This window comes from Panthera pardus, unplaced genomic scaffold (genome assembly GCF_024362965.1).
Source record: "Panthera pardus isolate Hobbes unplaced genomic scaffold, ASM2436296v1 HiC_scaffold_24, whole genome shotgun sequence".
Taxonomy (NCBI): Eukaryota; Metazoa; Chordata; class Mammalia; order Carnivora; family Felidae; genus Panthera; species Panthera pardus.
This window is the reverse complement of record NW_026526810.1, coordinates 52,620,399-52,647,300: the sequence shown is the minus strand read 5'-3', so window position 1 is coordinate 52,647,300 and position 26,902 is coordinate 52,620,399. Positions and strand designations below refer to the sequence as shown.

The 26,902-nt window shown below is 42.9% G+C and overlaps 2 protein-coding genes across 10 annotated transcripts in view; one reads left to right on the top strand and one right to left on the bottom strand.

Annotated features, from left to right (window-relative positions):
- The window catches only part of CCNDBP1 (cyclin D1 binding protein 1), a 39,486-nt gene that overhangs the window by 264 nt on the left and 12,320 nt on the right, over window positions 1-26,902 (top strand). The window contains exons 2-13 of one of the 7 annotated variants that reach the window (XM_053889140.1): window positions 115-174; window positions 473-552; window positions 3,922-4,003; window positions 4,747-4,843; window positions 5,023-5,096; window positions 5,893-5,969; window positions 6,289-6,569; window positions 7,658-7,718; window positions 8,913-8,959; window positions 9,216-9,326; window positions 16,354-16,511; window positions 21,798-26,280. In XM_053889140.1, the coding sequence (XP_053745115.1) occupies window positions 115-174; window positions 473-552; window positions 3,922-4,003; window positions 4,747-4,843; window positions 5,023-5,096; window positions 5,893-5,969; window positions 6,289-6,569; window positions 7,658-7,718; window positions 8,913-8,959; window positions 9,216-9,326; window positions 16,354-16,510 (1,127 nt within the window). In that variant the 3' untranslated portion in view covers window position 16,511; window positions 21,798-26,280. Of the gene's footprint in view, window positions 1-114; window positions 175-472; window positions 553-3,921; window positions 4,004-4,746; window positions 4,844-5,022; window positions 5,097-5,892; window positions 5,970-6,288; window positions 6,570-7,657; window positions 7,719-8,912; window positions 8,960-9,215; window positions 9,695-16,353; window positions 18,655-21,797; window positions 26,281-26,902 lie in introns of those variants that run through there. The other 6 variants (XM_019442383.2, XM_019442377.2, XM_019442381.2 and 3 more) reach the window with 6 other exon arrangements.
- The window catches only part of EPB42 (erythrocyte membrane protein band 4.2), a 22,830-nt gene continuing 6,474 nt past the window's right edge, over window positions 10,547-26,902 (bottom strand). For all 3 annotated transcript variants that reach the window (XM_053889139.1, XM_019442374.2, XM_053889138.1), the window contains exons 4-13: window positions 26,462-26,580; window positions 24,553-24,657; window positions 23,766-23,943; window positions 23,242-23,380; window positions 22,854-22,957; window positions 21,822-22,064; window positions 18,863-19,162; window positions 15,787-15,956; window positions 13,622-13,755; window positions 10,547-10,849 (exon numbers count right to left, since the gene is read on the bottom strand). In XM_053889139.1, coding sequence (XP_053745114.1) covers window positions 10,687-10,849; window positions 13,622-13,755; window positions 15,787-15,956; window positions 18,863-19,162; window positions 21,822-22,064; window positions 22,854-22,957; window positions 23,242-23,380; window positions 23,766-23,943; window positions 24,553-24,657; window positions 26,462-26,580 — 1,655 coding nt within the window. In that variant the 3' untranslated portion in view covers window positions 10,547-10,686. The remainder of the gene's footprint in view (window positions 10,850-13,621; window positions 13,756-15,786; window positions 15,957-18,862; window positions 19,163-21,821; window positions 22,065-22,853; window positions 22,958-23,241; window positions 23,381-23,765; window positions 23,944-24,552; window positions 24,658-26,461; window positions 26,581-26,902) is intronic.

The window sequence follows — 26,902 nt, the reverse complement described above, 5'->3', positions numbered from 1 at the left end:
TGTGGCGCCGGCGGGGGCGGGGACACGGGCGGAGAAGGTGGGGGCCGGGAGTGGCCTCGCTTATCTCTGCTCTTCCTTTTGCCCCTCGCCTGGCCCGCGTGCCACACCCACTAGTCGGCGAAGCCCTGGAGACCACCAAGGAGTTTAATCCTGAGACGTTTTGGAGGAGACTCAGTGAGTGCCTCTCCTGTTGGGGACTTGCATTTTTCATCCCTTCCTGTGTCCTAGCCCTTTTTCCCTCCCGCTTTTGCCCTGCCGCATCCTCTCGGTGGGGATACCTCACCTTCCTCATCCTGAGCACTTAGGAAGTTGGAATATAAAACATAGATTTGGGGAGGTGTTTTTGAGGCTTCTCAGCCGATAAGGGTTGAGAGGAAACGCATCATCCGCAAAGTCCCTGCTGCAGCTGCAGCTGCAGGCTTATCTTTTTGGCACTAACATGTTGGCTCCAGCCTCCTCTGTCATCCCACAGATGAGGCAGCTGTGAACGTGTCAAGGGAAGCTACGACTCTGACCGAAGTCTTCTCTCATCTTCCACTGCCCTCTCCACAGGTGGGCTTTACTTTTTGGAATTTTTGTGCTGCCTCGTTATTCATTAGGAATCCAATCATTTTCTTTCCACCTTTTCCACTCAAGCCAGGGGATTTATTTTCCACACCTGTTAAATAAGATGGCAGTTCTCACCTCACAGGATTCTTGTGAAGACCAAATTGCCAAGTGCCTTCCTTACCTGGACTAGGCAGATCTTCTAAATAGGTATTGGTTCAATGCGAAGTTCATCCTGGTTATTTCCTTTCTGATATATATATATATATACACATATATATATATATGTATATATATATGTGTATATATATATATGTATATATATATATATATATTTTTTTTTTTTTTTTTTTTTTTTTAAGCACTTGCTGTTTGCTAGGTGTTTTCACATCCATGATTCCCATCTGACAGCTGAGTAAGCAGGCTTATAGGCTCAGGTAAATAAGCAGTGGAGCTAGGATTTAAATTAGGGTCTATCTGATGTCTAAACTACACCTTTTCTGTTATACTACACAATACTCTTTATATTGAATTACTTTTTATATTTAATCAGTAACATATTAACAGTATAAATTCAGAAGATGTCAAAGTTAAGTGTGCTGAAAAGTTTATATCCCCCCTCCCCGGTTCCTTTTGTATTGTTCCATATGTGTTTGATGCATGTACACACTTACATGTATATGCCTGCTTCTTTTTACACAAATGTTAGGATACCATACACACTTTTCTGGACCTTCTTTTAAAAAAAATTAACATGGCCTGCAAATTGATTTTTTTTAATGTTTATTTATTGATTTTTGAGAGAGAGAGAGAGCACAACCAGGGGAGGGGCAGAAAGAAAGAGAGAAACACAGACTCCAAAGCAAGCTCCAGACCCTGGGCTATCAGCACAGAGTCTGATGCAGGCTCAAACTCACAAAGCGTGAGATCATGCCGTGATTGGAAGTTGGACGCTTAACCGACTGAGCTACCCAGTTGCCCTTCAAATTGATTCTTAGCAGCACATATAAAGTTGCTCAGTTCTTTGTAATGCTGCATAGTATTCAGTAGAGTTGTTATAACCATAATTTATTTAACTGGTACTTTATGTGAACATCTAAGCTGTTTCCAGCTTAGACTTATAACTATTATAAACAATGCTGTGGTAAATTGCCTAATACAGTCTTTGTGTATGCATGTATATCAGCAAAAAAAAAAAAAAAAAAAAAAAAAAAAATCCCAGAAGTGGAATTTCTGGAGCAAGAATTTATGCATTTTTAAATAACCCTTTATTATGGAAACCAATTTGACAATAAATTTCATATATTGAAAAAAAAAAGAAAAAGAAATTGTGGTTTATATACACATTAGAATACTACTTGGCAATGAGAAAGAATGAAATCTGGCCTTTTGTAGCAACGTGGATGGAACTGGAGAGTGTTATGCTAAGTGAAATAAGTCATACAGAGAAAGACAGATACCACATGTTTTCACTCTTATGTGGATCCTGAGAAACTTAACAGAAAACCATGGGTGAGGGGAAGGAAAAAAAAGTTAGAGAGGGAGGGAGCCAAACCATAAGAGACTCTTAAAAACTGAGAACAAACTGAGGGTTGATGGGGGGTGGGAGAGAGGGGAGGGTGGGTGATGGCTATTGAGGAGGGCACCTGTTGGGATGAGCACTGGGTGTTGTATGGAAACCAATTTGACAATAAATTTCATATAAAAAAAGAAAAAAATAAATAAATAACCCCTTATTATAAAACTGAGGAAAATAAACATGGTGTTATAACCAGGTGTGCTTTATTGCCAGTTTTTCTAGAATGAGGTATACTTAATTTGGGAATCAGGTTATTTTAAAATGGCATATTCATTACCTTATTTGTTTTTCATAATAGTTTCATTTTCTTTCTCAGTCTATATATCCAGATGTTTCGAAATGAAAAAATATTCCTTTGCTGCACCTACAATGATAAACTCTCCCCCTAAATACCCTAGAGATCTATGATGAGAAAATAAGAAATGAATTATTTGAGAGCATTTTAAAAGATTTGTGCAAGGAAGTCAGTATTTATTTCAAGGGGAGTATGACTATTACCTTACCTGTTGTCTCTTTTCTTTCAAATATATTTGGGATTCGCTGCTAATATTCACAGTTGATAGGATACCATGAGGAGGCAGCATGAACTATTTTTCTGTACATGCCTCCGACATTGGTTTCACTTACAGTTAAAAAGTTAGAATTTGGGGGCACCTGGATGGCTCAGTCGCTTAAGCGTCCGACTGCAGCTCAGGTCATGATCTCACAGCTCGTGAGTTCGAGCTCCGCGTCAGGCCCTGTGCTGACAGCTCAGAGCCTGGAGCCTGTTTCAGACTCTGTGTCTCCCTCTCTCTCTCTGACCCTCCCCCGTTCATGCTCTGTCTCTCTCTGTCTCAAAAGTAAATAAACATTAAAAAAAAATTTACAAAAAAAAAAAAGTTAGAATTTGGTTTTGTTTGAATTATGTGTGTTTGAATCATGATTGCTTCCTTAGGATCTTAACGTGTTAGTCCTACAGAAGTATGGCTTTGTTTTTTATGTGTTTGGATGTTGAAGCAATGTCAATTGCCTCTGGTTACCCAGAGGATGAATATAAAGCTTTAAACACTTATTCTCACACATTGTACTTACCCACCATCCCAGACTGATAACAATTCATGGACTGGCCCCAATCAGTGGACCACATTTTATGTAGCACTGGCTTAGAATATAGTGGAAAAATGAGGACAAGGAAGACAGGAGAAAGCCAGTGACTGCTTAGAAGGAAAATAGTCAACCTTGTAGAGTCCATGCTAATTTCTTTTAGGTGTGTGTGTGAGAGAGCGAGAGATCAGACACCTGGTTAATGGTCTAAGATAGGGTTGGCAGATTTTTCTGTAAAAAGCCAAACAGTAAATATTTTAGGCTTTGCAGGCCAGCTACCTAACTCTGCCCTTGTAATGTGAACACAGTTATAGATAATATGTAAATGAGTGTGGCTGTGTGCCAGTAACACTTTATTTCTAAAAACTGTCAGTGGGCCTAATTTGGCCCGTGGGCCATAGTTGCCAACTCCTGGTCTAAGATATGGTGAATACTTCACAGCAGATCATGAGTATCTTGGGATGTAAAATATTAGGAATAAGTTTTTCCTGATGTTCCTTAATGTTTTATTGAGTTGTCAGCTCAGTCACGGGGCCAGCTAATTCCTCTCTGCTATGTGCTGAGAATAGTTCAATTCCTAACTCAGAATAGGACTACAGAAAATGTTTATAGATGATGCTGTACAGATGTCTGCTCTCTTCTACAGCAAATGGACTGATGAATCTAATCCATTTCTTTTTTTTTCATTCTGAAATTGATCCATTGCCTCATAGGAAACACAGAGGTTCTGTGAACAAGTCCGTGCTGCCATCAAGGCAATGATTGCAGTATATTATTCACTTCCCAAGAATCAGGGTAAGCCACTGTATACACATAAATGTTTGATTTATAGATCAGATCTTTGCTAATATGACAGCTTCTGTCCTGAGACTATTACCTTTTCTTCAATTTGAGCATGTAGTGTAACTTGCTCACGTAAAATGCCCTCAAAGATAATATAATATCAGTGACCTCCATAAATAATGCTTTATGCTAAGATATGGATGCTGTGTTACCATCTTCCCTGCTTTGCCTGACTCAAAGGTTTTTAGTTTTCACTGGCTCCTCCCCCTCTAACCCATTATAACCACTATAGATGCTGGATCTATAGGGGCCTCCCTGGTCTCCTCCACCCATATGACATCACACACTGTTTCTGAGCTCCTTTACAAGTTAAGTGACCTCCAGCCCTGCCTGTAGGGTAATGCCTTGATTATAACCATGCCAAAATTATAAATGAATGCATGTCTCATGGATCTTTAGGGTTACTCAGAGATAGTTTAAACTTCAAGTGTTTCAGCCACAGTTGCCAAGGGACCATTGACCTTAACGAATGGATACATGCTGTCATGGAAGTATTTTGTTCCAGATCTCTTTTGGAGAGCACTACTCAGAAATGGTGGGAGGAGCAAGAAAAAGACATGGGGAAATACATAAGACCTGAGTTTTGTGTTGGTACTCACATTACTTTAAGTTCTGAAGGGCTTAAACTCTCAAGAAAGCAGATGGTGACTTCCAGAAAGGAGACCAGGCTGCTTAGTCTTTGGGTTTGGCTACAGGAATCACTCTGAGAAAGCTGGTACGAAGCACCACTCTGGACATCGTAGATGGCATGGCTCAACTTATGGATGTGCTTTTCATGACTCCAACTCAGAGGTAGTGATGCTACAATTGGGTTTATCAGTTAATGGGGTTCCTTGCTTCAGGGAGCGGAAAAAAACCTCATTTCAACAGCAAAGTTACTAATAGCTGAGAATGATGTCGAGCAAGATCATTCTTTTTTAGGAGAGAGGAACATTGGTTATTCATATATCCTTATTGATTCCTTTCCCCAGCTCAGAGAACAATGACCTTATTTCCTACAACAGTGTCTGGACTGCATGCCAGCAAGTTCCTCAGATACCAAGAGGTGGGTGAGAGTGGGAAATGGGCTGTTGACTCTGCTGGCCAAAGCAGATAGTTCTCTCATATCTAGTTTGTAGTTTTGTAGCATGTGTATATTTTAACTTACAACTTAGTGGAATGCATATAGTTTATCAGTAACATCAAAAAATAGGTATTAACATTTTTTGACAGTCTTTTTAGCTCTTATACTTAAAAAAAATTTTTTTTAATGTTTATTTATTTTTGCGACAAAAAGAGTGTGAGCAGGGAAGGAGCAGAGAGATACGGAGACACAGAATCTGAAGCAGGCTCCAGGTTCTGAGCTGTCAGCACAGAGCCTGACATGGGGCTCAAACCCACGAACCATGAGATCATGACCTGAGCTAAAGCCGGACACTTAACCAACTAAACCACCCAGGCGACCTAGTTCTCATACGTTTTTAGCCCTCTTTCTGTGGCCGTGTCTTGTTGAACAAATGTGATTTGTTCTCCTGGTCCTGCCCCAGGAGCAGTATTATGGGACACACTGAAGCCCCTATGAGGTAGTGCCAGCTGGGCCAAAAGCAGTGTTTGTCAAGAGGACCATGAAGAGGAACATCATGTTACCATTTTATTTCTTCTAGTGGTGAATGATGAAAAGCTTTTTAACTCCTCTGGTTACCCAGAGGATGAATATGAGAAAAATTTTATTAAACCACTGCTCTTGTTGACTATCCTTGGCACTCTTCACAAATGGGAACACCATTGGTTGCCATTTGCAGACTTCACAGAATTGTTGGGTTTCTCCTCTAATTCTAGTGCTTCTGATTTTTCACTCGTAGATAACAAAGCTGCAGCCCTTTCAATGCTGACGAAGAATGTGGATTTTGTGAAGGATGCACATGAGGAAATGGAGCAGGTGAGGGGACAACTCCATGATCATAGATGATACTATAAAGAAAGGAAATGTCCTGAGCATTAACTCAATAAGTCCCATCTTCACTCCTGGCTTCCAACTCCCATCTCCTACCCACACCAGTGTGTGATTTAGTACCACTCCCCTCTGTCTACTGCTGGGCAAGGGGAGTGAGAACAGGGTGCTTGAACTCTGTAGCCATTAGTGAAGTAGCTGGCTGAGGTTTGGGGATAACTCAGACATGATGCTGAAAGTGTAAAAGCCTTGGTTTTTTGTTTTTTGGGGTTTTTTTGGCATTCAAATATATCATGGCATGTCTTAGGCCGTGGAAGAATGTGACCCGTACTGTGGCCTCCTGAATGACATTGAGGACAACTCTGATAACCACGGTGATGAAGAGGATGATGGGTTGGGGTATCCAAACAATCGGGACTTATATTGGTCAGAGGAGGATCAAGAGCTCATAATCCCATGCCTTGCACTGGTGAGAGCATCAAAAGCCTGCCTGAAGAAAATCCGGATCTCAGTGGCAGAGAATGGGAAGAAGGATCAGGTGGCCCAACTGGACGACATTGTGGATATCTCTGACGAGATCAGCCCTTGGTAAGTGGAATCCCCACTTGAAACATGTGAGCAGCAGCATGTGACCTCAGCTTGTGTTGTCACCTTAAGCTTTTCCCCCAGTTTTTTATTTTGAACATTTTCGACCTACAGGAAAGTTGATAAAAGTATTGCATTGAACATCCATGTATCCTTCATCTATGTTCACCTGCTCACATTTTTTTCAATATTGGTTTATTTCTCAATGGATTAGATGTGCCATTTTTCTCCTGAACCATTTGAGAGTAAGTTGCAGACATCAGTGACATTTCACCCCTAAATACTTCAGCACGTATCTCTAAGAACAGACATTATTATTATATCTGCGAAATATAACGTTGAATAGAAAATAGTTACTATTCAAATGTCCCCATTTGTCTCTAAAATGTATTTTAAAGCCTTTTTTTTTTTTTTATCAAGGGGTCTGTCATAGTGTCACAGTGCATTTGGTTGTCATCTCTTGCAGTAGTCTGGTTTGGTTGTAGTCTCTTGCAACTATAACAGTTCCTATCCAAGAATCTAGGTCAGTTGTCTCACAGAATATCCAAAAATCTGGATTCATGTGATTGTCTTTTGTATGATTATAGATTATATTCAAGTTAAATATTTTTTTGGCAAGGATTATAGATTATATTCAGGTTAAATATTTTTTTGGCAAGGCGATCACATATTTGAGTATTTTGTGCTTCTCATTGTATCATATTGGGCAGGTGCATAATGTTAGTTTGTCCCATTATTAGTGGTACTAAATTGCATCACTTGGGTAAAGTCATGCCCACTTGAGTGACATCCATGGATGAACTCCACAGTTATTAAATTGATGGTTTCACATCCTCCCATTTTTAACTGAATTAATCATGTCCTATCATATAGGCCAAGGGAGTTTTTCCCCCCAGATTCCTAGGGAAATGGGGTAAGTAGATATTTAGTACATATCAGTTGAATTGATTCTGGTTGCTCAATTTAAGGAATTAATAGGCATTTATGGGACATTTCTCACATTCTCTCATGCCTTAATTGTGTACTGAAAACCACCCAGTTCAGCTTTGTTCCTTTTTTTGTTAATGGTTATTTTTGCTTTCTGTCCTTAGTGTGGATGATTTAGCTCTGAGTATATACCCACCTATGTGCCACTTGACTGTGCGAATCAATGTAAGTACCAACTTGAGGGAATAGCTACTGACCTAAATGTAGAATTTCCCTAATTACTAATATTTCCTTTAAGCTATAGGAAATATATTTATTTGTTACACTAGGATGCCAGTACAACAATAATGTCACAGTTCTTACATGTATTTCTGCCTGATAAATATTTATTGAAGTTGAATTCTAATAGCCATGAGTTCTGGTACTACTCTCTTCCATAACCTCTTGGGCAGTCACTTAGAAAAACCCAAAGACCTTAGAAAATGCTACTTTGAAAAAGAAAGTTTGATTTACCACAGTACTTTAGTATCTTCTCAACCTGAAGTTGTAAATGCCTGATTTCTGGTGTAGGCAAAACCAAGTGTTCCAGAAACATACTCTGTTCTAATATAAACACATTGGGTGATTTAACTACAAAAGGTCAAGCTCTTTATAAAAATCTGATTTTATTGTATTCTTTCATGTCCTGAGTCCTGTGCTAGAGAGAATTCTATTATTTTTAGAGACTCAGATTATCTCTACAGTTACTGGAAAAAGAAGTAAAACTACCAAATGGCTTATATCTTATATTCAGAATTTTCAATCCTAAAAATATTTGATAAATTAGATAGTGGAAATTAAATTCATCAAATGTATCTTCACAGTGTGCATAGGATCCTTTTGGGCATTAACTTCTTTTTTCACATTCAGTTTTATAAATTGACTTCCCAAGAAATAAACATCATTAGCAATATGCCTTGTCAATTACTCCAAATAAAAAAAAAATTAAAAGATGTACTATATATTGGTGGCATATATATATCCTCATGTTATCTTGTTACCGGTATGCTTAAAATTCTGTACATAGAATTTTTTTAAAAAGGAACTTCAGCTGTTCCTGCTATATATTCAAAGCTATCAGCAGTTGGGACAAATTCAGGTTATATTCTTACTTTTTTCATTTTTAAAAAATTTAAAAGTATTAACAAATTTTTAAAATTTATAAAATGTTAAAGTAGCAATACTAATAAGATTTTGCTAAATAGAAAAGAATCCTATAATTCTACCACCGTAATGTAACCAGAATTTTTGTTTTTGCACTTTCCTTCAAGTTTTTTTTTTTTTTCTGTTTTTTTATTACTTGAGTCTTAATATATCTTGGCTTTCCTTTCCTTTTTATAGTAGGACTCAGGGTGAGTAACTTCTCTGTTTCTTTTCTAGTCTGCAAAACTTGTATCTGTCTTAAAGAAGGCACTTGAAATTACTAAGTGAGTATGAGGACTTCTCCCCAAATAGCTTTTTTGAGAATAAACCTATCCAATCATTCTCAGCTCCCAAAGCCCCATTTTAAGAAGTAGAAGAACGTGGGTGTGATGTTTTCTTTCCACTTGAGTTGTGGAGCATCTAAGTTTCTACAAAGAAACTTGCCTTCTCTTACTATAGTTTCGTCTGTGCTCCTTTTGTGGGTAGGTTTTCCCTTGACAGTATAAATTTAACTTCTCTTTCTCCCCATTCCATTTTCAGAGCGAGTCATGTGACCCCACAGCCAGAAGATAGTTGGATCCCTTTACTCATTAATGCCGTTGATCATTGCATGAACAGAATCAAGGAACTCACTCAGAATGAACTTGAACTGTGAGTTTTCAGGCTCATTTGCACTCTCCATTCTCCTTATATCACAGGTAGCCTCTGATGTCTGCTTTTAAAATGGGGCTAGAATGCTTTCTGGATCAAAATCGAGTTCCTATCCATCCTTGTCAAGAGACACTACTACCAAAGATTGTTGGTTAGGCCAGACTGGCAGTTATTTATATACTACATAAGTCTGATATATTTTTCTGTGCTAGATACAAAAGATAATTGCATGAGTTTGCATTTCTGAATCGTGTTTCAGAGATTCCTGCAGAAGCTGCCTTATTCCCTATTTGCAATAAAGTGTGTTAATTCATTGTTAAACCTATTGATGGGCTTAATAAAATGTTGACCTGCTGGTAATTCAATAAGTAACCTTTCAAAGTTTCTTTCTGTCAGAAATACAGTGGGTTGAGACTAGCACATCGCTTTCATTTGGGTTTATAGGTCTAACGGTCTGATTCTGATCAGAACTGTACTTAGAACAAAAACGCTTGACTTTACTTCTTTAGAGAAGATGACTTCAAAGCCACTGTGAGTACTTCAGTGTGTTATATAATATTATTATTCTTATCATTAAGTCCTTCTGAATATTATTCCATCCCAGTCTCCAAAATTATTTTTTGGTATTGAGCTCATTTGTTAGGTTTGTCCACCTTATTGAACAGATTTAGTTTTCTTATAAATACTTGTATTATTGTTTGGTTATATGTTACATGTGTCTCCAAATGTAAATACAAAATTTTTATAAATCAAAAATTTTTAAACGTATAAGAGAGTTTATATAATTTTAAGGGGCTTTCAGTTAGTCCTTTTGCACAACCTTCATTATATTTTTGCATTGGTCTGGACAATCACATACTGGGAAGCAAGGTGTACATCGCCTGTAGTGATGTGTATTCTGGTGACCTGACTTGGGCCTTGTGCATGTGCTATAGGTCTCCACAACCTCTAATGTCAGTTCTTTGCCTTACATAGATGTAACTTACCCCGTCTGCCCTTCTGATGTCCCCGCGGTCTTTTTAGGTATAATCAGCAACAGCAGGCATTCTTCTGAGCCATGAGTGTGTACTTGGGTTGAAATTCCTTATGTCAAATGAGTTTTAATTTACTTTTATGAAGTGCCATTCTATAAGTTTAATAAGAGTTGTGAACAGAAGGAGCTAAAATCACACTGAGAGTGTCAAAGCAATGAAACAATGTAAACAAAAAAAAATTACAACTTTGTACAAAAGGAGTCCACTTCTTTTATTTTTTCTTCCAGTACTTATTCTCTATATAGTTAATAGTTTTCATATTTCTCCAGTGGGCCAAGTTCATGTTATCAGCATCAGACTTTAATCATGGGATACTTAATGGAAGTTTAAGAAGGAAGTTCAGGGGCTTTCACAGTGATATTTCTGTAGTTGGTTTGGTTCTGGAACATATCACAGTCCATTTCCACAGTGAGCCTCTGGGGCCCCACCTGTGTCGGTGTGAACTGGAATTGGGTGTACAAGGTCTTTCTGGGCAGCACTGAAGCTAATCTGAAATAAAGGAAAAGGCAGGTGATAGTTCTTTCCCATTGCTTTGCTGGCCCCTGTGACTCTTTCCCTACTTAAAGAGGTGAACTGTGAAGAAGTAAACATTTAAGTACCTGCTGTTGAAACAGAAGAGGTTTTCAAGGGATACAGGAGCACTGATGCATAGGGGCACTTGTACCCCAATGTTTATAGCAGCACTCTCAACAATAGCCAAATTATGGAAAGAGCCTAAATGTCCATCAACTGATGAATGGATAAAGAAATTGTGGTTTATATACACAATGGAGTACTACGTGGCAATGAGAAAGAATGAAATATGGCCCTTTGTAGCAACGTGGATGGAACTGGAGAGTGTGATGCTAAGTGAAATAAGCCATACAGAGAAAGACAGATACCATGTGTTTTCACTCTTATGTGGATCCTGAGAAACTTAACAGAAACCCATGGGGGAGGGGAAGGAAAAAAAAAAAAAAGAGGTTAGAGTGGGAGAGAGCCAAAGCATAAGAGACTGTTAAAAACTGAGAACAAACTGAGGGTTGATGGGGGGTGGGAGGGAGGGGAAGGTGGGTGATGGGTATTGAGGAGGGCACCTTTTGGGATGAGCACTGGGTGTTGTATGGAAACCAATCTGACAATAAATTTCAAGAAAAAGAAAGAGAAAGGAGGGAAGGAAGGAAGGAACAAAGGAACGAAGGAACGAACAGAGGAGGTTTTAAGGGAATACAAGACAGTAGCCTCCCTATGGTGAACAATTGCATGGTTGAGAAGAGAAACATCCTATTCTAAGGGCTTCCAAGCCGCATCTGTTATTTCTTTTTTAAAAAAAATTTTTTTTAACGTTTTATTTATTTTTGAGACAGGGAGAGACAGAGCATGAACAGGGGAGGGTCAGAGAGAGGGAGACACAGAATCCGAAACAGGCTCCAGGCTCTGAGCTGTCAGCACAGAGCCCGACGTGGGGCTCGAACTCACGGACCGTGAGATCATGACCCGAGCCGAAGTTGGCCGCTTAACCGACTGAGCCACCCAGGCGCCCCTGTTATTTCTTTTATCACCTGTGACTTCAGTCTGGTCCCACTCTTGGTATTACCCGGGGTATGTTTGGGAAAGCTTTGGTTTTGGAACCCTTGTGTTGCTAAGTGCTGTGAGAATACAGTGGACATATACAGAAGATGTCAGTATGACAACAGGTGGTCTTTGGAGCCCTATCAAGAACCTCCTGGCCTTCCTGTGGACCTTCTTACAGTGACTAAGGGCATAGTGCAGATTCCCTGTGAGGAGCTTTCTCCACAGTTGATCAGGGATACCACAAAAATGTAGTTGAATGTTGGCAGTCCCTCCTCTCAACTTATTGGCAAGAGTGATTCATTGAGTTTCATAAGGCTGAGGCACACGCTCAATAACCAGACAACTGTCAGCAATTTCAGGGATGGTAGGAGTAAGTATCGTGAACTCTAAATTGTATACTGTGTTTTCAACAAAGGATACAGTGACACAGTGAGAAGAGGTAATGAAAGAAGATTCCTGCAACATACTGAAACCAACAAGGGACTAATGTAGAGAACTCCTACAAATCAACAAGGAGAAAAAGCTGGAACACAAAAGAAAAGTGGGCAAAGAGAACACACCTTTTACAGAGGAGGAAACAGAAAAAGCTAATAAATATATGAAGAGTTGCAAATTAAAACAATGAGGTGATAGAGATATTACCTTCTTTCTATTAGCCCAGAAGAGAAGAGAAAGCAGGGTGTTGCCAAGAGTGGAGGAATGGTAGGAATTCAGAAACTCATGTACTGCTGGAGGGAGTGTGGACTTCTGCAGTCATTCTGCAAACAAATCTGATAGTACCCAGTCAAACCAGGTCATATTCTGTGACCTAGCAATAAGAAGATGCACGAGGATGTTCATTGCAATAGTATTTGTGGTGTTTGGGAGTTGGTGGCACTCTGGGTGCCTATCACTGTGGAAAGAGAGTGGTAGGAAGTCTGGGATGTACACAGTGAAGCATTATGTTGCAGAAGCAATGGATGCAACATATGCAGATGAATCTCAGAAACAGTTCTGAGTGAAAAATAAGATTAGATATAATGTACATAAGTTAAAAATACAGTCTTATAGGGGCGCCTTGGTGGCTCAGTCAGTTAAGCATCTGACTTTGGCTCAGGTCATGATCTCACAGTTCGTGGTTTGAGCCCTGTGTCAGGCTCTATGCTGACAGCTCAGAGCCTGGAGCCTGCCTGCTTCAGATTCTGTGTCTCCCTCTCTTTCTGTTCCTCCCCTGCCTGTGCTCTGTCTCTCTCTCTCTCAAAAATAAATAAAGATTAAAAATAAAAAAATACTGTCTTATAGCACACTTTTTACACATTCTGATGAAAGGATACACACACTTACAAAAGAATGCAAAAGGGGCTGGTGGGAACAGGAATAAAAAGGAATATTTAAACAAAATTTTGTATTATGATTGTCATTAGTAGAATGCAGTTCACTGGCTGCACCAAGAGGCAGCCTACCCTCCCTGTGATAGTCTCTAGTACTCAGGCCTAACCTCCCTGACTGCAGAGCAGCGATCAGGGTCGTGTGGGTGCCCAAGGGGCATGTAGCCTCCCTCACTCCTGTCTCCCAGGATGAGAGAGGCCCTAATTCTTTTAGTTCAACTTGCAGAGGTATTTCCTCTGTCTCAATGGACATGGCAAAAAGGCAGTCATTAATTTTGGGTCCCTGTCTTTCTGACTAGTTGAGGTGTTTTAGCGGGATGAGAAGCTTGTAGTCTCTTACCTGTATCTCTTCTCTCTGTAAATGAGCCCCCTTCCGAAAATGGAGATCACACAGTCCTGCATGGGAACATCTAGGAAGTTATGGACGCTGACTGAAGCCTTAAGAAGTTGATATTGCTCTGTTGTTTCTGGCATCTGTGGGAAGAGGCAAAACCTGAAGCAGATGTCAAGAGCACAGAGGCACAGTTACTGCTTCCCCTCCTAGGCATCCTCCCTGTACTCTCTTCAGTTACTCTTCTGCCTCTGCCTTCCGGACTCCAAACTCCAAACTTCCTTCCCAAACTCCACAGCTGACTTCTTTACCCCTCTATCTGGTCTTCCTGCATTTATTCTTACCCTTGATTCATGAGTAGCCATCTCTGATGGTGCCTCTCCTCCGCTTAGAAAGGTGAGGGGTAGGAGCACCTGGGGGGCTCAGTAGGTTGAGTGTCCGACTTTGGCTCACATCATGATCTCACAGTTCATGAGTTCCAGCCCCATGTCAGGCTTTGTGCTGATGGTTCAGAGCCTGGAGCCTGCTTCAGATTCTGTGTCTCCCTCTCTGCCCCTACCTTGCCACCCCCCCCCCCCACCATCTCTCTGTCTCAAAAATAAATAAACATTAAAAAAAATTATTGTAAAGAAAAAAAGGTGAGGGGTTTCCCATTGTCTTCAGAATTCATCTTTGGTTGGCATTCAGAGCCCTTCGTGGCCTGACCCCAATCTCCTTCGCCAGCCTCACCTGTTCTTCCCTCAACTAAACGACATCCCAGCCACCCTGGGCACTTTCCCATCCCAGCACACCCCTCAGGCTCCCTTCTTTTGGGCCTCTGTGTTGAGTCTTCTGCCTGCAGTGGCCTTCCTCCACCTCTGCACTGAAGCTTACCTATTTTTCAAGGCCCAGCATAAATGCCATCTCTTTCCATTAAGTCTTCCTCAAACCAGCTGGAATTAATCCCCTTACTTCACTTATCCCATAGTGACTTTGTACCTCTATTTAAGCACTTACATAAAAGACCAAACATTATGTCTCCTTTACTTAATTATAATATAACCTCCTTGAGGGCTGGGGCCAGATTGCATTAATTTTGGCCAGAGTAGACATGGAAAGAGGATTAAATCAAAAGCCATAAGCCTTTGAAACATCCCATTTTTATGATCATGGGCATGATACTCTCTAGGACTGTTTCCTCATCTGAATAATGGGAATAGTTCCACCTCACAGGGATTTTGTATTAAAAGAAGTTGAAAATACATTGGCCTATGTATAAAGCACTAAATAAACATTGGCTGGTATTATCCTTCTAACTATGAAGGCAGCAACTGGGGAGATCCTCATAAAAATCTTTAACCTGGGAATGCAAGCTGGTGTAGCCACTCTGGAAAACAGTATGGAGGTTCCTCAGAAATCTAAAAATAGAACTACCCTACGACCCAGCAATTGCACTACTAAGCATTTATCCACTGGATACAGGTGTGCTGTTTCAAAGGGACACATGCACCCCCATGTTTATAGCAGCACTATCAATAGCCTAAGTATGGAAAGAGTCCAAATGTCCATCGATGGATGAATGGATAAAGAAAATGTGTGTATATATACAATAGAGTATTACTTGGTGATCAAAAAGAATGAAATCTTGTCATTTGCAACTACATGGATGGAACTGGAGGGTATTATGCTAAGTGAAATTAGAGAAAGACAAAAATCATATGAATTCACTCATAAGGACTTTAAGAGACAAAACAGATGAACATAAGGGAAGGGAAACAAAATATAAAAACATAAAAACAGGGAGGGGGACAAAACATAAGAAACTCTAGATATAGAGATCAAAGAGAGGGTTACTGGAGGTGTTGTGAGAGGGGGGATGGGCTAAAATGGGTAAAGGGCACTAAGGAATCTACTGAAATCACTTGCACTATATGCTAATTTGGATGCAAATTAAAAAAGACAAAAAAAAATGAAGACCATGATTGACTGTTAAAAAAAAATCTTTAACCAGAAAAAAGTTGGAAGATGTAAACCTTAATAGCATATGTAAAAAACTATCTCTTTTAAGAGAGATCTGTCAACCTAGCCTTTTCGGGTAATCCTACAGCACAGTCATTTGCCCTGAAGCTTGAGGGGCTTTGATTCCTTCTGAAACAGAGCAAAGGATAGCAATTCGGGGAAAGACTGGTGCCTACCTCAATGACTAGGCGTGGTCTACAAATGGCAATGTCTTCCTGAGCAAAGCAGCTGAGGCTGGATTCAGATTGCGTTGCCGTGGCTATGGCCGTGAGTCTGAGGAAGCTGTTCTCTGGTGGGCTTTGCTCAAAACAGGAGAAGGACAGGCTGTTGGTGGTGGTTTCATAAACTGAAACATACGACAGGCAGAGTCAGTGCAAAGGAATGAGTGCATGTGCCCTGGAAAGAAGGAATAGTTACACACAGTGCAAAGTATCGCACTGAAGCCAGCAAGATGCCCCATTTCTCACAGCAATTTCAAACTTGGAACTCACTCAAGACCCCACTCCCACCACCATCACTGCCTCCGCCAGCGCTCTTGGCAGACCTCCTCAGTAGGGTTGTGGAAGGTTCCTGTAAACTAGAATGAGTTAAGCTCTCTGGCCTCAGTTGCCTTGTCTGATAAGAATGCCTACCTGGTGGGATAGCTTGTGTTAAATGAGATACTGAGTGCTTATCTCAGATGCTACCACACAGTCGTTGCTAAATATATGCTTACTTAGTTCCTCCCTATTCTGTTTCTTCAGTTTCCCTTTTGCAGAGAAAATGAAGCCATCCTTCATCCTTGAGGAATCTTCTCAAGCTCATGTTCCCATTCCCAACCCCGTAGACATAGACCTCTACCCCTGCTGCCACCCGGAAGATGAAGTGTCTGCCCTCCCCAAGTTGAACCTCCACTTTTGAGGTCTGTGTCCCATCCTGACCCCACTATTGCCTGCTGTGCAACTTCAGGCAAATTATTTAAGCTCTCTGTCTTTGTCTCCTCATCTGTAAAGTGGGGATACCATTGGTTGCTACCTCTTAAGGTTGTTGTGAGGATAAATGATATAATGCATAATGCACACTTAACCCTATGTTTGCCAAAAATAAGCTACAGTTATTCTAGTTGCCCCTCCTTTCCCCAAGGGTTGCACCGCCAATTTTAACCCATCTTTCCTGAGGCTTCAGTCTTTCCCTCTCTGTTGATTATTTTCCTCAGCACGAAAGCAGATTCTGCTCTCTCATCTTAAACAAACAAAAAAACCCACCCTCTCTCTACCCAGTGTCCCTGGCTGACAACCACTCATCCTGTTTCCTTTTTCTGTCTGTTCTTCCAGGAAGGACTGGCACACTGTGTCTTGCTTTCTCAACTCTCAATCAGTTTAACCCCTAGGATGCTGTCCTTTGCCATCACTTCTCAGTAAGACCACTCCCTCAGTGTCTACTTTTCAGTCTTGACATTTTGTGGCTACTCTCCTGACCCTGCTGGGTGGTCCTCCTGTCTTTGACTTCTCCATTCACCTTCTGCTCCTTCCCTGCCTTCCCCCTACATGCTGGTGCTGCCTGCCTTCACCCTCTTCTCTTCTCACACCCCTTCTTCTACCCCCATGAGCTCATCGATGCCCTGACTTGGCAGCCCCCCTCTGTGCTAGGATTCCTCATCTGGTCTCAAACCAAGGCCTTTATTTTGAATGCCAGGTTTAGGTTTCCAGCTGTCTCCTGGCCATCTCTGGATGTCTCATGGGCTTTCGAACCCAATGGGCCCATACTTATTCTTCCTCATTTTCCCTATTCTAGGGGTTCATCCAAACTGAAAGCAACCCTCTAACCACCCCCCCCCCCCCATACATATTCACAAGTCCAAATCTATCCCACCTCCTTAATATGTCTTCATTTGAAGTGCTGCTACTCTGGTTTCTCCTTCATTCCTTGACTTGGTTATTACAAAACTTTCCAACCTCTGATCCAGTGTTTCTCAACATTACATGCACATTAGAGTCATATAGAGAGCTTTATAAAATGATCCCAATGCCAAGCTGCACACCAAATCAATTATATCAGACTCTGGTGGTGAGGCCCAGGCAGCAATATTTTTAAAGTTCCCCAGGTAAGGGGTGCCTGGGTGGCTCAGTTGGTTAAGTGGCCAACTTAGGCTCATGTCATGATCTCATGGTTCGTGAGTTTGAGCCCCACATCGGGCTCTGTGCTGACAGCTGGGAGCTGGAGCCTGCTTCCAATTCTGTGTTTCCCTCTCTCTGCCCCCGCCCCCCGCTTGCACTCTGCCTCTGTCTCTCTCAAAAATAAATAAACATTAAAAAAAATTTTTTTTGAGTTCCCCAGGTGATTCAACATGTAGCCAAGATTCAGAACCAGTATTCTAATATGACCCTTTCCATTCCATTCTGCCAAAATGAATTTCTGATCACATTTGCTCCTCTAGTTCAATTTTTCCTAGCTCCCCACTGCCTAGAGAACAAAATTCAAACTCCTTGGCATGACATACAAGTCCCTGCATGATCCAAGTCCCTGCACCCCGCAAAAAGGAAACATGGTGGAGAAACTGGGGGCTGTGTGGGCTGGTTAGGAGACTGTTGCAATAATGTAGACAAGCTGTAGTCCACTGATTGTCTCTTGCCTGCCCATTGGAATCACCCAAAGAATTTAAACAGTTTTTGATGTTTGGGTCAAACCATGGGGTTTCTGATTTAATTGGTCTGGGGTTCAGGCTGAGCATCCAATTTCCCTGGGTGATTCATATATGCAGCAAGGTTTAAGAACAACTACTCTAGTCCAGGGTAACATAGGGAGCTTTTAAAAAGTACCATTGCCTGGACCCCATCCCAGACCAATTAAGTAGGAATTTGGGGGAGGAGGGAGAACCTGTGTACATGTTGTTCCTTCTGCCTTGAATACTCGTGACTCACTTTTCTGCCTGTCGCTGCCCTTCCTACTCATCCTTTCAGACTCGGTGTAGTCTGATGTATCTGGGAGCAGCCTGCTCCAACCTGGGTGACATGATCCCCTGCCATTGTACTCTGTTTACATCATCAAATACTTCTTATACTGCAGTCATGGTCTGTTTATTTATCTGACTGCAGTTGGAATTGTGAGTGCTTTTTTCTATGTGAAGCTCAATAAATATGTGTTGAATGACAGACAGAGGGCACACCAGGGGCTAGAAGCCACCTCTTCAGAACTTCCGGTGTGCCCCATGGCTGTTGCCTACCCAGGGTAGGAGCTGGGGGTTGAGGAGGTCTGGCAAGGCCTTAGAATTACCCATGTTGGCACCAAGCGTGAGGAACAGCTTGTTCTTCCAGAGCTTGGCAGCAAGGATGCCATTGTAGTACATTGCCTGCACCCCAATTGCCAGCTCCACAGCCTTCTCCTCATCAGTGGGGTTAACCAGGATCACTGAGAACTGGGCATTCCCTCCTAGGCATAGGGAGCTGGGTGCTTCCAAGAACAGGTATAGAGGCTCAGCAGTCTTGAGCCTGGGAGGATGGATGCCACTGTCCTTTTCATGTTCCATTCTCTCTTTCTGGACTCTTTCCAGCACTTCTTTTTCTTGAAAAGATCCTGAAGAATGGAGGAAATAAAACAGGCCTCTTATCCAGAGGGTATAGACTCTTCTAATAAAAGTCCAGGATTAAGATTCATTTACCCAATGCTACTCAAATCCCAAAATCATAAGAGCTTTGCAACCCTCTAAGACCACATTTAGCTTAAAAAAAAAAAAAAAAAAAAAAGTCCGAACATGAGACCAAAACCATAAAAATCCGAAAACACAGGCTGTAACTTCTTTCTAGATATGTCTCCTGAGGGGTGCGTGGGTGGCTTGGTTGGTTAAGCATCTACCTCTTGATTTTGGTTCAGATCATGATCTCACAGTTTGTGAGATTCAGCCCTGTGTCAGGGTCTGGGCTGACAGCACGGAGCCTGCTTGGGATTCTCTCTCTGCCCCCCACCTCTTTCTCAAAATAAATAACTAAATAAACAATTAAAAAAGATATGCCTCCTGAGGCAAGAGAAAAGCAAAAATAAACTTTTGGGACTACATCAAAATAAAAAGCTGCACAGTGAAGGAAACAAACAGCAAAACTAAAAGGCAACCTATAGAATGGGAGAGAATATTTGCAAATGACATATCCAATAAAGGGTTAACACTCAAAATAAAGAACTTATAAAACTGAACACGCAAAAAATGAATAATCAAATTTAAAAATGGGCAGAAGACATGAATGGACATTTCTCCAAAGAAGACATACAGATGACTGACAGCCTCATGACAAGATGCTCTACATCGCTTATCATCAGGGAAATGCAAATCAAAACTACAATGAGGTATCACTTCACACATGTCAGAATGGCTAAAATCAACAACATAAGAAATCACCGGTGTTGGTGAGGATGTGGAGAACCCTCTTGCAATGTTGGAATGCAAACTGGTGCAGCCACTCTGGAAAACAGTATGCAGTGTCCTCAAAAAGTTAAAAATAGAACTACCCTGCAATCCAGCAATTGCAAGTAGGTATTTACCCAAGGAAGACAAAAATACTAATTCAAAGGAATACATGCACCCCAATGTTTATAGCAGCATTATCTACAATAGTCAAAGTATGGAAGCAGCCTAAGTGTCCATCAACTGATGACATTTGGCATAAAAAAAGATGTGTGTGTGTGTATATATATATATATATATACACACACACACATATATATATATCTTGTCTGTACACGTGTATGTATATATATATATATATATATATACATCTCTTGTACAGACAAGATATATCTATATATACATACACACACACACACAATGGAATATTACTCAGCCATAAAAAGAGTGAAATCTTGCCAGAGAAAGACAAATACCATATGATTTCGCTCATGTGGGATTTAAAAAAACAAATGAGCAAAGGGGGATAAAAAGAAAGAGGCAAATCAAGAAAGAGACTCTTAACTATAGAGAACAAACTGACAGTTATCAGAGGGAAGGTGGGTGGGGGGATGGGTGATGAGGGTTAAGGAGTGCACTTGTCATCATGAGCACTGGCTGATGTATGGAATTGTTGAATCACTACACTTGAAACTAATATTACACTGTTAACTAGCTGGAATTTCAATAAAAGCTTAAAATAAAAAGGTCTGGAGCACCTGGATGGCTCAGTTGGCTGAATGTCCAATTCTTGATTTCAACTAAGGTCATGATCTTGCAGTTTGTGGGATCAAGCCCCACATCAGGCTCAGCACTGACAGCGAGGAGCCTGCTTGGGATTCTTTCTCTCCCTCTCTCTCTGCCCCTCCCCTGCTCCCTCTCAAAATAAATAAACTTTAAAAAAAACAAAAAAGGTCTTTGTTGGGCAGATCCACTCTAGATACAGCATGTCTTGTCCAAGTTATTCAAAGACCAAGTTCTTCAAGTGCTATGCATTTGTCCCTTGAATGGTGGGAGAGCAAGCTTTTGGACAAGTCTTACTGTCTCTGAGGACAGGTCTGTAGGGACTCAGATCTTCCTAAGTGAAGGAGTTGACTTATTCCAAGGGCAGTGGGGACCATGGAATATTCTAGAGCAGGGGAGTAACAATTATTTTGTGTTTTAGAAAGCTCATTCTAGAAACTGTAAATTGGAAAGGGAACAATAATGGAGACACTGGATCCCAGGGGTCCAGTTAGGAGGCTGTTACAATGCTACAGACAAGAGATGTTGAGGCCTGAATTATCTATAGGCAATGGGGAAGGAGATGAGGAGATGGATGTGAGAGTAATGTGGGGTGATGAAGGAGGAAGAGTTGAGGAGGGTGCAAGCCTTCTTGTTTGGACAGATAGGTGATGGTGGTGCCATTAACCAATATGGAGGACAGAGCAGATTTGGGGTACTGGAAGAGAGGGTGAGAAGAAGAGAGGGAGAACTTCTGGCAGCTGGACTTGGTATTAAATGTGTTGTTTTATTTTGTCCCCTGGAGGACATTTAGAAGCACATGGAGAACTTTTTGGTTGTCACTGCCCATGGTGGTGGGGTGCTGGCATCTAGTGAATGCTGATAAGCATCCTATGATGCACAGCCACCCACAAGGAAGAGTTATCCGGCCCATAATGTCAAGAGTATCAAATGGGGTTAAAAAATGCATTTTATGAGATATGGAGAAGACTGTGACTCTCTCTGGCCTATATCTTTCTGGCCATCCCTTCCCCTCTGTTGGCATTTCAGGTGCTGAAAAACCCTGCCCAATACCTTCAGGATACTTGTAGTTCTGAGTGATGTCCTCACAGCGGTCACTGCCCACACTCTTGGTGCTGATGTTGTTGCCAACATACTTAGTGTTGGAGTTGGTTAGCTCCAGTGTGTCATCCTCACAACACTTCCAGACCACACACGAGGCATTTACTGAAGCAAAAAGGTCTGATACTGCAGGTGTCAGTCCTAGTATCCCCTCCTTGACTGCTCTGACAGGAACCAGATCACAGGACTCGAGGACTGAGGGAGGAAAAGGGCAGTGAGCAAGAGGAACCATACCTAGACCTCTCCTGAGCCAGAGCTGCATAACCTTAGTCCCCATCCTATGTCCTATTTTCCCTTCCCCGAGATCAAGGTCAGAGGTAGGCACTAGGCAGAGTTTATGAAAGGGCATTGCAGAGGTGAAATTCACAACTATGTAGTGACGATCCTTTTTGGTCCTGGCCTGTGGCAGGAGCCCTCTCAGAAACTGGACAGGTAGAACCTCAGAGGACCATAGTACACAGGAGTTGCTTAGCCAGCTCGACTATGGCTATAGTTAGGAATAGTTCACTTTTATTGAGCACTTATTATGTGCCAGGCTCTATTACTATTCTGCTGCTGAGCAAGGAAGAGTGATCCTTTTATGGCTCTTGAAGATTTCTTCTCTGAGCTTGAGCCTATCCTGATACCCTCTTTACCCATATCCAGAACCTCAGAAATCTCACCTACAAGCCCCTAACCCAGCACATCTACCAGTTATCTTAAGACCCTCTACCCTTCATTGGGATTCTGCTTCCTTGCCAGTTGTTCTGAGGTAGGGCTAGTCTCCCCACAGCCTCGGGCCTAAATAGCTAACACCTTTGTTCCTTTCAGCCTACTGGCTTCAGGTCAGCATTCTGCTGGCCACTATCATTCCTTCCTAAAACTCATCCGGTTTTAGGGGATGCAGACCCTCTTGGGACCTCCTGCTGCTCATATTTCCTCTCCCACGGACTCCTTCAGCTTGTGCAGCCTAGGATGGTATGGGAGCCTACCCCCAGGCTTTACCTCCACCTCCACTGTGAGCATTTGGGTGCAGAATCTGCCATCCATCATAACCTTGAGGCAAAGCAGGCCGGGTCATCCAGCACTCTGTGGAAGTCTGGAAGATCCTGAAGGCATCAAAGTGAATAATTCAAATGAGGACAAAAGTAGTTCTGAAAAGCTGAAGACATTCTAGAAATCAGAGTCATTATTGCCATAGGACACTAAAAGTGGCTGCCATGCTCCCACGAAGGGGGGGTGGTGCATGGCACCACTGACCATCCATGTCCCACGTATAATAGTCTTGAGGGCCTCCTCTCAGTGCGAGGGTCACTCAGGGTGTGGGGGGCTTATACCATGTGGGTTTGGAGCCCTTCCATGTCTGAGACTTCATCCTCTTTGGGCTTCTCACCAGATTCTGCCTCTTTGGCCTTCTCCATTCTGAAGGCCCTCCTCATTGTAGTACTCATCTACAAACAAGCGTCCGCCAGTTCCCTGGGCTGAGGTGAATGTGGTAACGACGCGAGCAGGGATTCCCAGGCACCGCAGCACTGCGTGGAAGGGGCCAGAGAGTCAGGGGGAGCCAGAGAGGCCTGGGTATGTATAGCTAGTGTTTTCAGTGTCTCCTCTGGGCAGGCACTGTCTTAAATACCACCTGACATTGTGGAAAGAGGAGGGACACAGGCACCAGGAAGTTAGCACTGACACAGCACAGGATGCATAAAGGCTGAGAAATGAGGTGCAAAAAATTTACACAGCAGGCGGAGTGTACAGCCAGGGCAAGCTTACCGAATATTCACCAGAGCACCGGGGCTTGCTCTACTGGGGCAAAGGCAGGGAAAGTTTCAGGGAGAAAGCCGCAGGACAACCCAAGAGGCAGGGCAGACGCTCCATACAGTAGCCAAGGGGGGTGTGGCAGGCAAGCTGGCTCTGTACCTGTGCAAGCAACTGCGGCGAACACCCAGGCCTGGCCGTCGTACACAGGTCGCCCTTGGCCTGTGAGCCACTGCCGCAGGATGGGCACACTGCCCCGGCGCTTGTTCAGCAAGGCCGCTTCCTGGATGGTGTGGGTCTGTGGGGTGGGCAAGACCCTCTTCTCCATGAAAGCATGCAGCTGTTTGTGGAAATGTGTGGATGATACATGGGGCCCAAGACAGAATAGCCTCCAGGGGGTGAATAAAGAGGGCTTAGACCAACTGCATGAGAATCACTTGGATATTCGTGGGCTTCACCCTACCCACTGGGTTGTAATCTCTAGGGGTGGGGCCCGGAGAATTCTCCTCTTTATCAAGTCCTCTGGAAGCCAGGGACTTGTAGACCACATGGCAAACAAGCCTCACATCACAAGAAGAGCAAGAGCGCTGCCTCTCCCTGGGGGCTGCTTTCACTGCTCCTTCACTTGCCCTGGCCCTGGTTCCTTTGAGGGTGTTTGCACCTGGGACGTCAAGGCCCACTTATCCCAAGCTTCCACCTCCACCTCCTCACGGCTTGACCTCATCCCTCTCCACCTCTTCAGAGGGGAGTCCAGAGGCACAAGAGGAAATGGGAAACTCATTACTCCTCTGAAAGGACATTTAGGAACAGCGGGAAGCACCAAAGTACCTGGGAGGAAGGGACCATTTGTGATTTGAAGATTTCCAGGGCTATAAAGATGGGCAGCTCTGGCAGAGAGCTCCTGTCTCATCTCCCCACGCTGGCCTCCTCTCCCTCCCACCTCACTCACCGAGGCGCCCAAAATGTGGGCCACATGCACGGGGTTGCCCCACTCCTCCACCTGCTTGTCCATGCTCAGTAAGTGCAGACTGAGGTCAATGACATCCACCTCAAACTGTAAGGAGCACACAAAACCATGATAAACGGCCTCCAGGTTGGGTACTCACCCCCCACCATCACCTCATCCTTCTTCCAGACTCAGGTTCCACTCCTTCCTGCCATGCCTTCTTGTCTCCCATGGGAGTTCTGGCTTTTCCCTCCCTCCCATTGTGCCCCCTGGTCTGTGTGTATGGGCAGTCTGGTCCTTTGCCTCTTCTGTTGTCTGAGTTTCTCAATAGGGTGTGAGCCCTTGACAACCAGGGCTGTATTGTTTCATTTCTATCATTTTCCATTTAATGTGCTCCTACAGCTCCTGCCAGCACTGCCCCACGTGGGGAGGATACCAAGGCAGCTCTTGCTCTTGAGGAACCTGCAGTTTAGGAGTAGGGAGGGACACAGAGGCACTTAGAATACAATCTCAGCAACATGGTTGGGTTCTAGGAGAGATGCCAACCCAGAGCAGAGGGCACAGCAGAGAGAGTCACTCTTACCTTTGGGGCCTGGGAAAAACATCCAGACAGTGTTAAAGGATGGGTAGGGGGGTGCCTGGGTGACTCAGTCGGTTAAGTGTCCGACTTCAGCTTGGGTCATGATCTCACAGTTAATGAGTTCGAGCCCCGTGTAGGGCTCTGTGCTGACAGCTCGGAGCATGGAGCCTTCTTCAGATTCTGTGTCTCCCTCACTCTCTGCCCTTCCCCCACTCATGCTCTGTCTCTCTCAAAAATGAATAAACATTGAAAAAAAAAGAAAAGATGGGTAGGAATTTTCTGGGGGTGACAAAGGAGGAAAGGTATTCCAGACATATTCAACCTGTCTGTTCAGGGGATGGCTAGAAGCTGGAGCATGGGATGGCTAGCTCTTGAGGAAAGAAAAGTACTGGACTGGCTATGAAGGGCCTTAATGTGTCGAGCCAGGGAATTTAGTTATTATCCTGTAGACAGTGGGGATTTAACAGAGGTTTGATTTGCTGTGGTGTTTAGGAAGTTAACTCTGGAAGCTGTGGAGGAAGGTCTGACGTGGCCCTAAGGAAAGAGAGGCACCACATGGCTGAAACTGCCGAAAGAAACAGACTCATTGACACACCAGGGAACAAGGTTGTGAAAAAGGAGGACTTGGTGTGGTGCCACCATTTCTTCCATCTTGGGTCTGGGTGCCTTTCACAGAACTTCCAACAGCGTTATGTTGGGACAGAGCATCTGAAGGTTCCCAACCTCTGTGGTCCGTAAGAGCCACTATGAAGAGAACCCAGGGACGAATTTGCCATTTTTAGTGGAAAACAAGTGGCTGTTACTAATTATGAGGATTATGTACTTTTTGTTTGTTTGTTTATTTCGAGTGGGCTCCACACTCAACATGGGGCTTGAACTCATGACCCCAGCATCAAGAGTCAGATGCTCCACCAACTTAGCTAGCCAGGTACCCCAATGACTATATACTTGGGATCTGAATTTGCTTCATCTTTTTTTATAGTAAGATACTAACTGCTTAAGGAATACAGGTGTTTTAATTAATCCATTAAACAGATGTGAAAGGGAGCTTTTTAAGAGGTGCAGTCTTTGAAAACTGGATCAAACTCTTGAATTCAACTTACTTGATATGTTTGCAAATAAACTTATGGACTGAATCCTTAAAAAAATAAGAAAGAAAAGAGAAGAAAAGAAAAGAGAAGAAAAGAAAAGAAAGAAAAGAAAAGAAAAGAGAAAAGAAAAGAAAAGAAAAGGCCTCATGACTTAAGGGCTTTTGGACATGCCAGCTCTGTCTGGCCTGAACAAGGCTATGTGGCTATCACTGGCCCTTGTCTTCCCCAGAGGTCCCTGTACCTGGCCAAAGTCCCAGGGCTCCTCCTGGATGCAGTCAGCTGTACCCAAGTAGATGAGGCCGTTCTGGTTCAAAACATACTCTGTGCGTTGAGACTCCCTCTCCAGGAACACAGCATCCTCTGGTGAAAAACAGGCAGGGATGAGGTTCTGTGGGGTGGTAGGCCTGCCCTCCATATCCAGGCCTCTGCCCTCCTTGCCCAGTCAGGTTTGGCTGTAGGTCTTCCCTTCAGCTCTGGGCCTGATGAAGACTGAGGAGGAACTCCCTCTTTCCACTGACTCTACTGCAACCCAGACTCTTCTCTGGTACAGAGTAGGGAAAGGGGTCAGAGTCCCTTGTCAGCCAAGGTGACCTTCATGGTCAGCCAGATAGATAGTAACAAGCCAACCTTAAAAAGCCTACTGGTTCCCAGAAGACATGTGCAGCCAGAGTGCTTTTGGCCT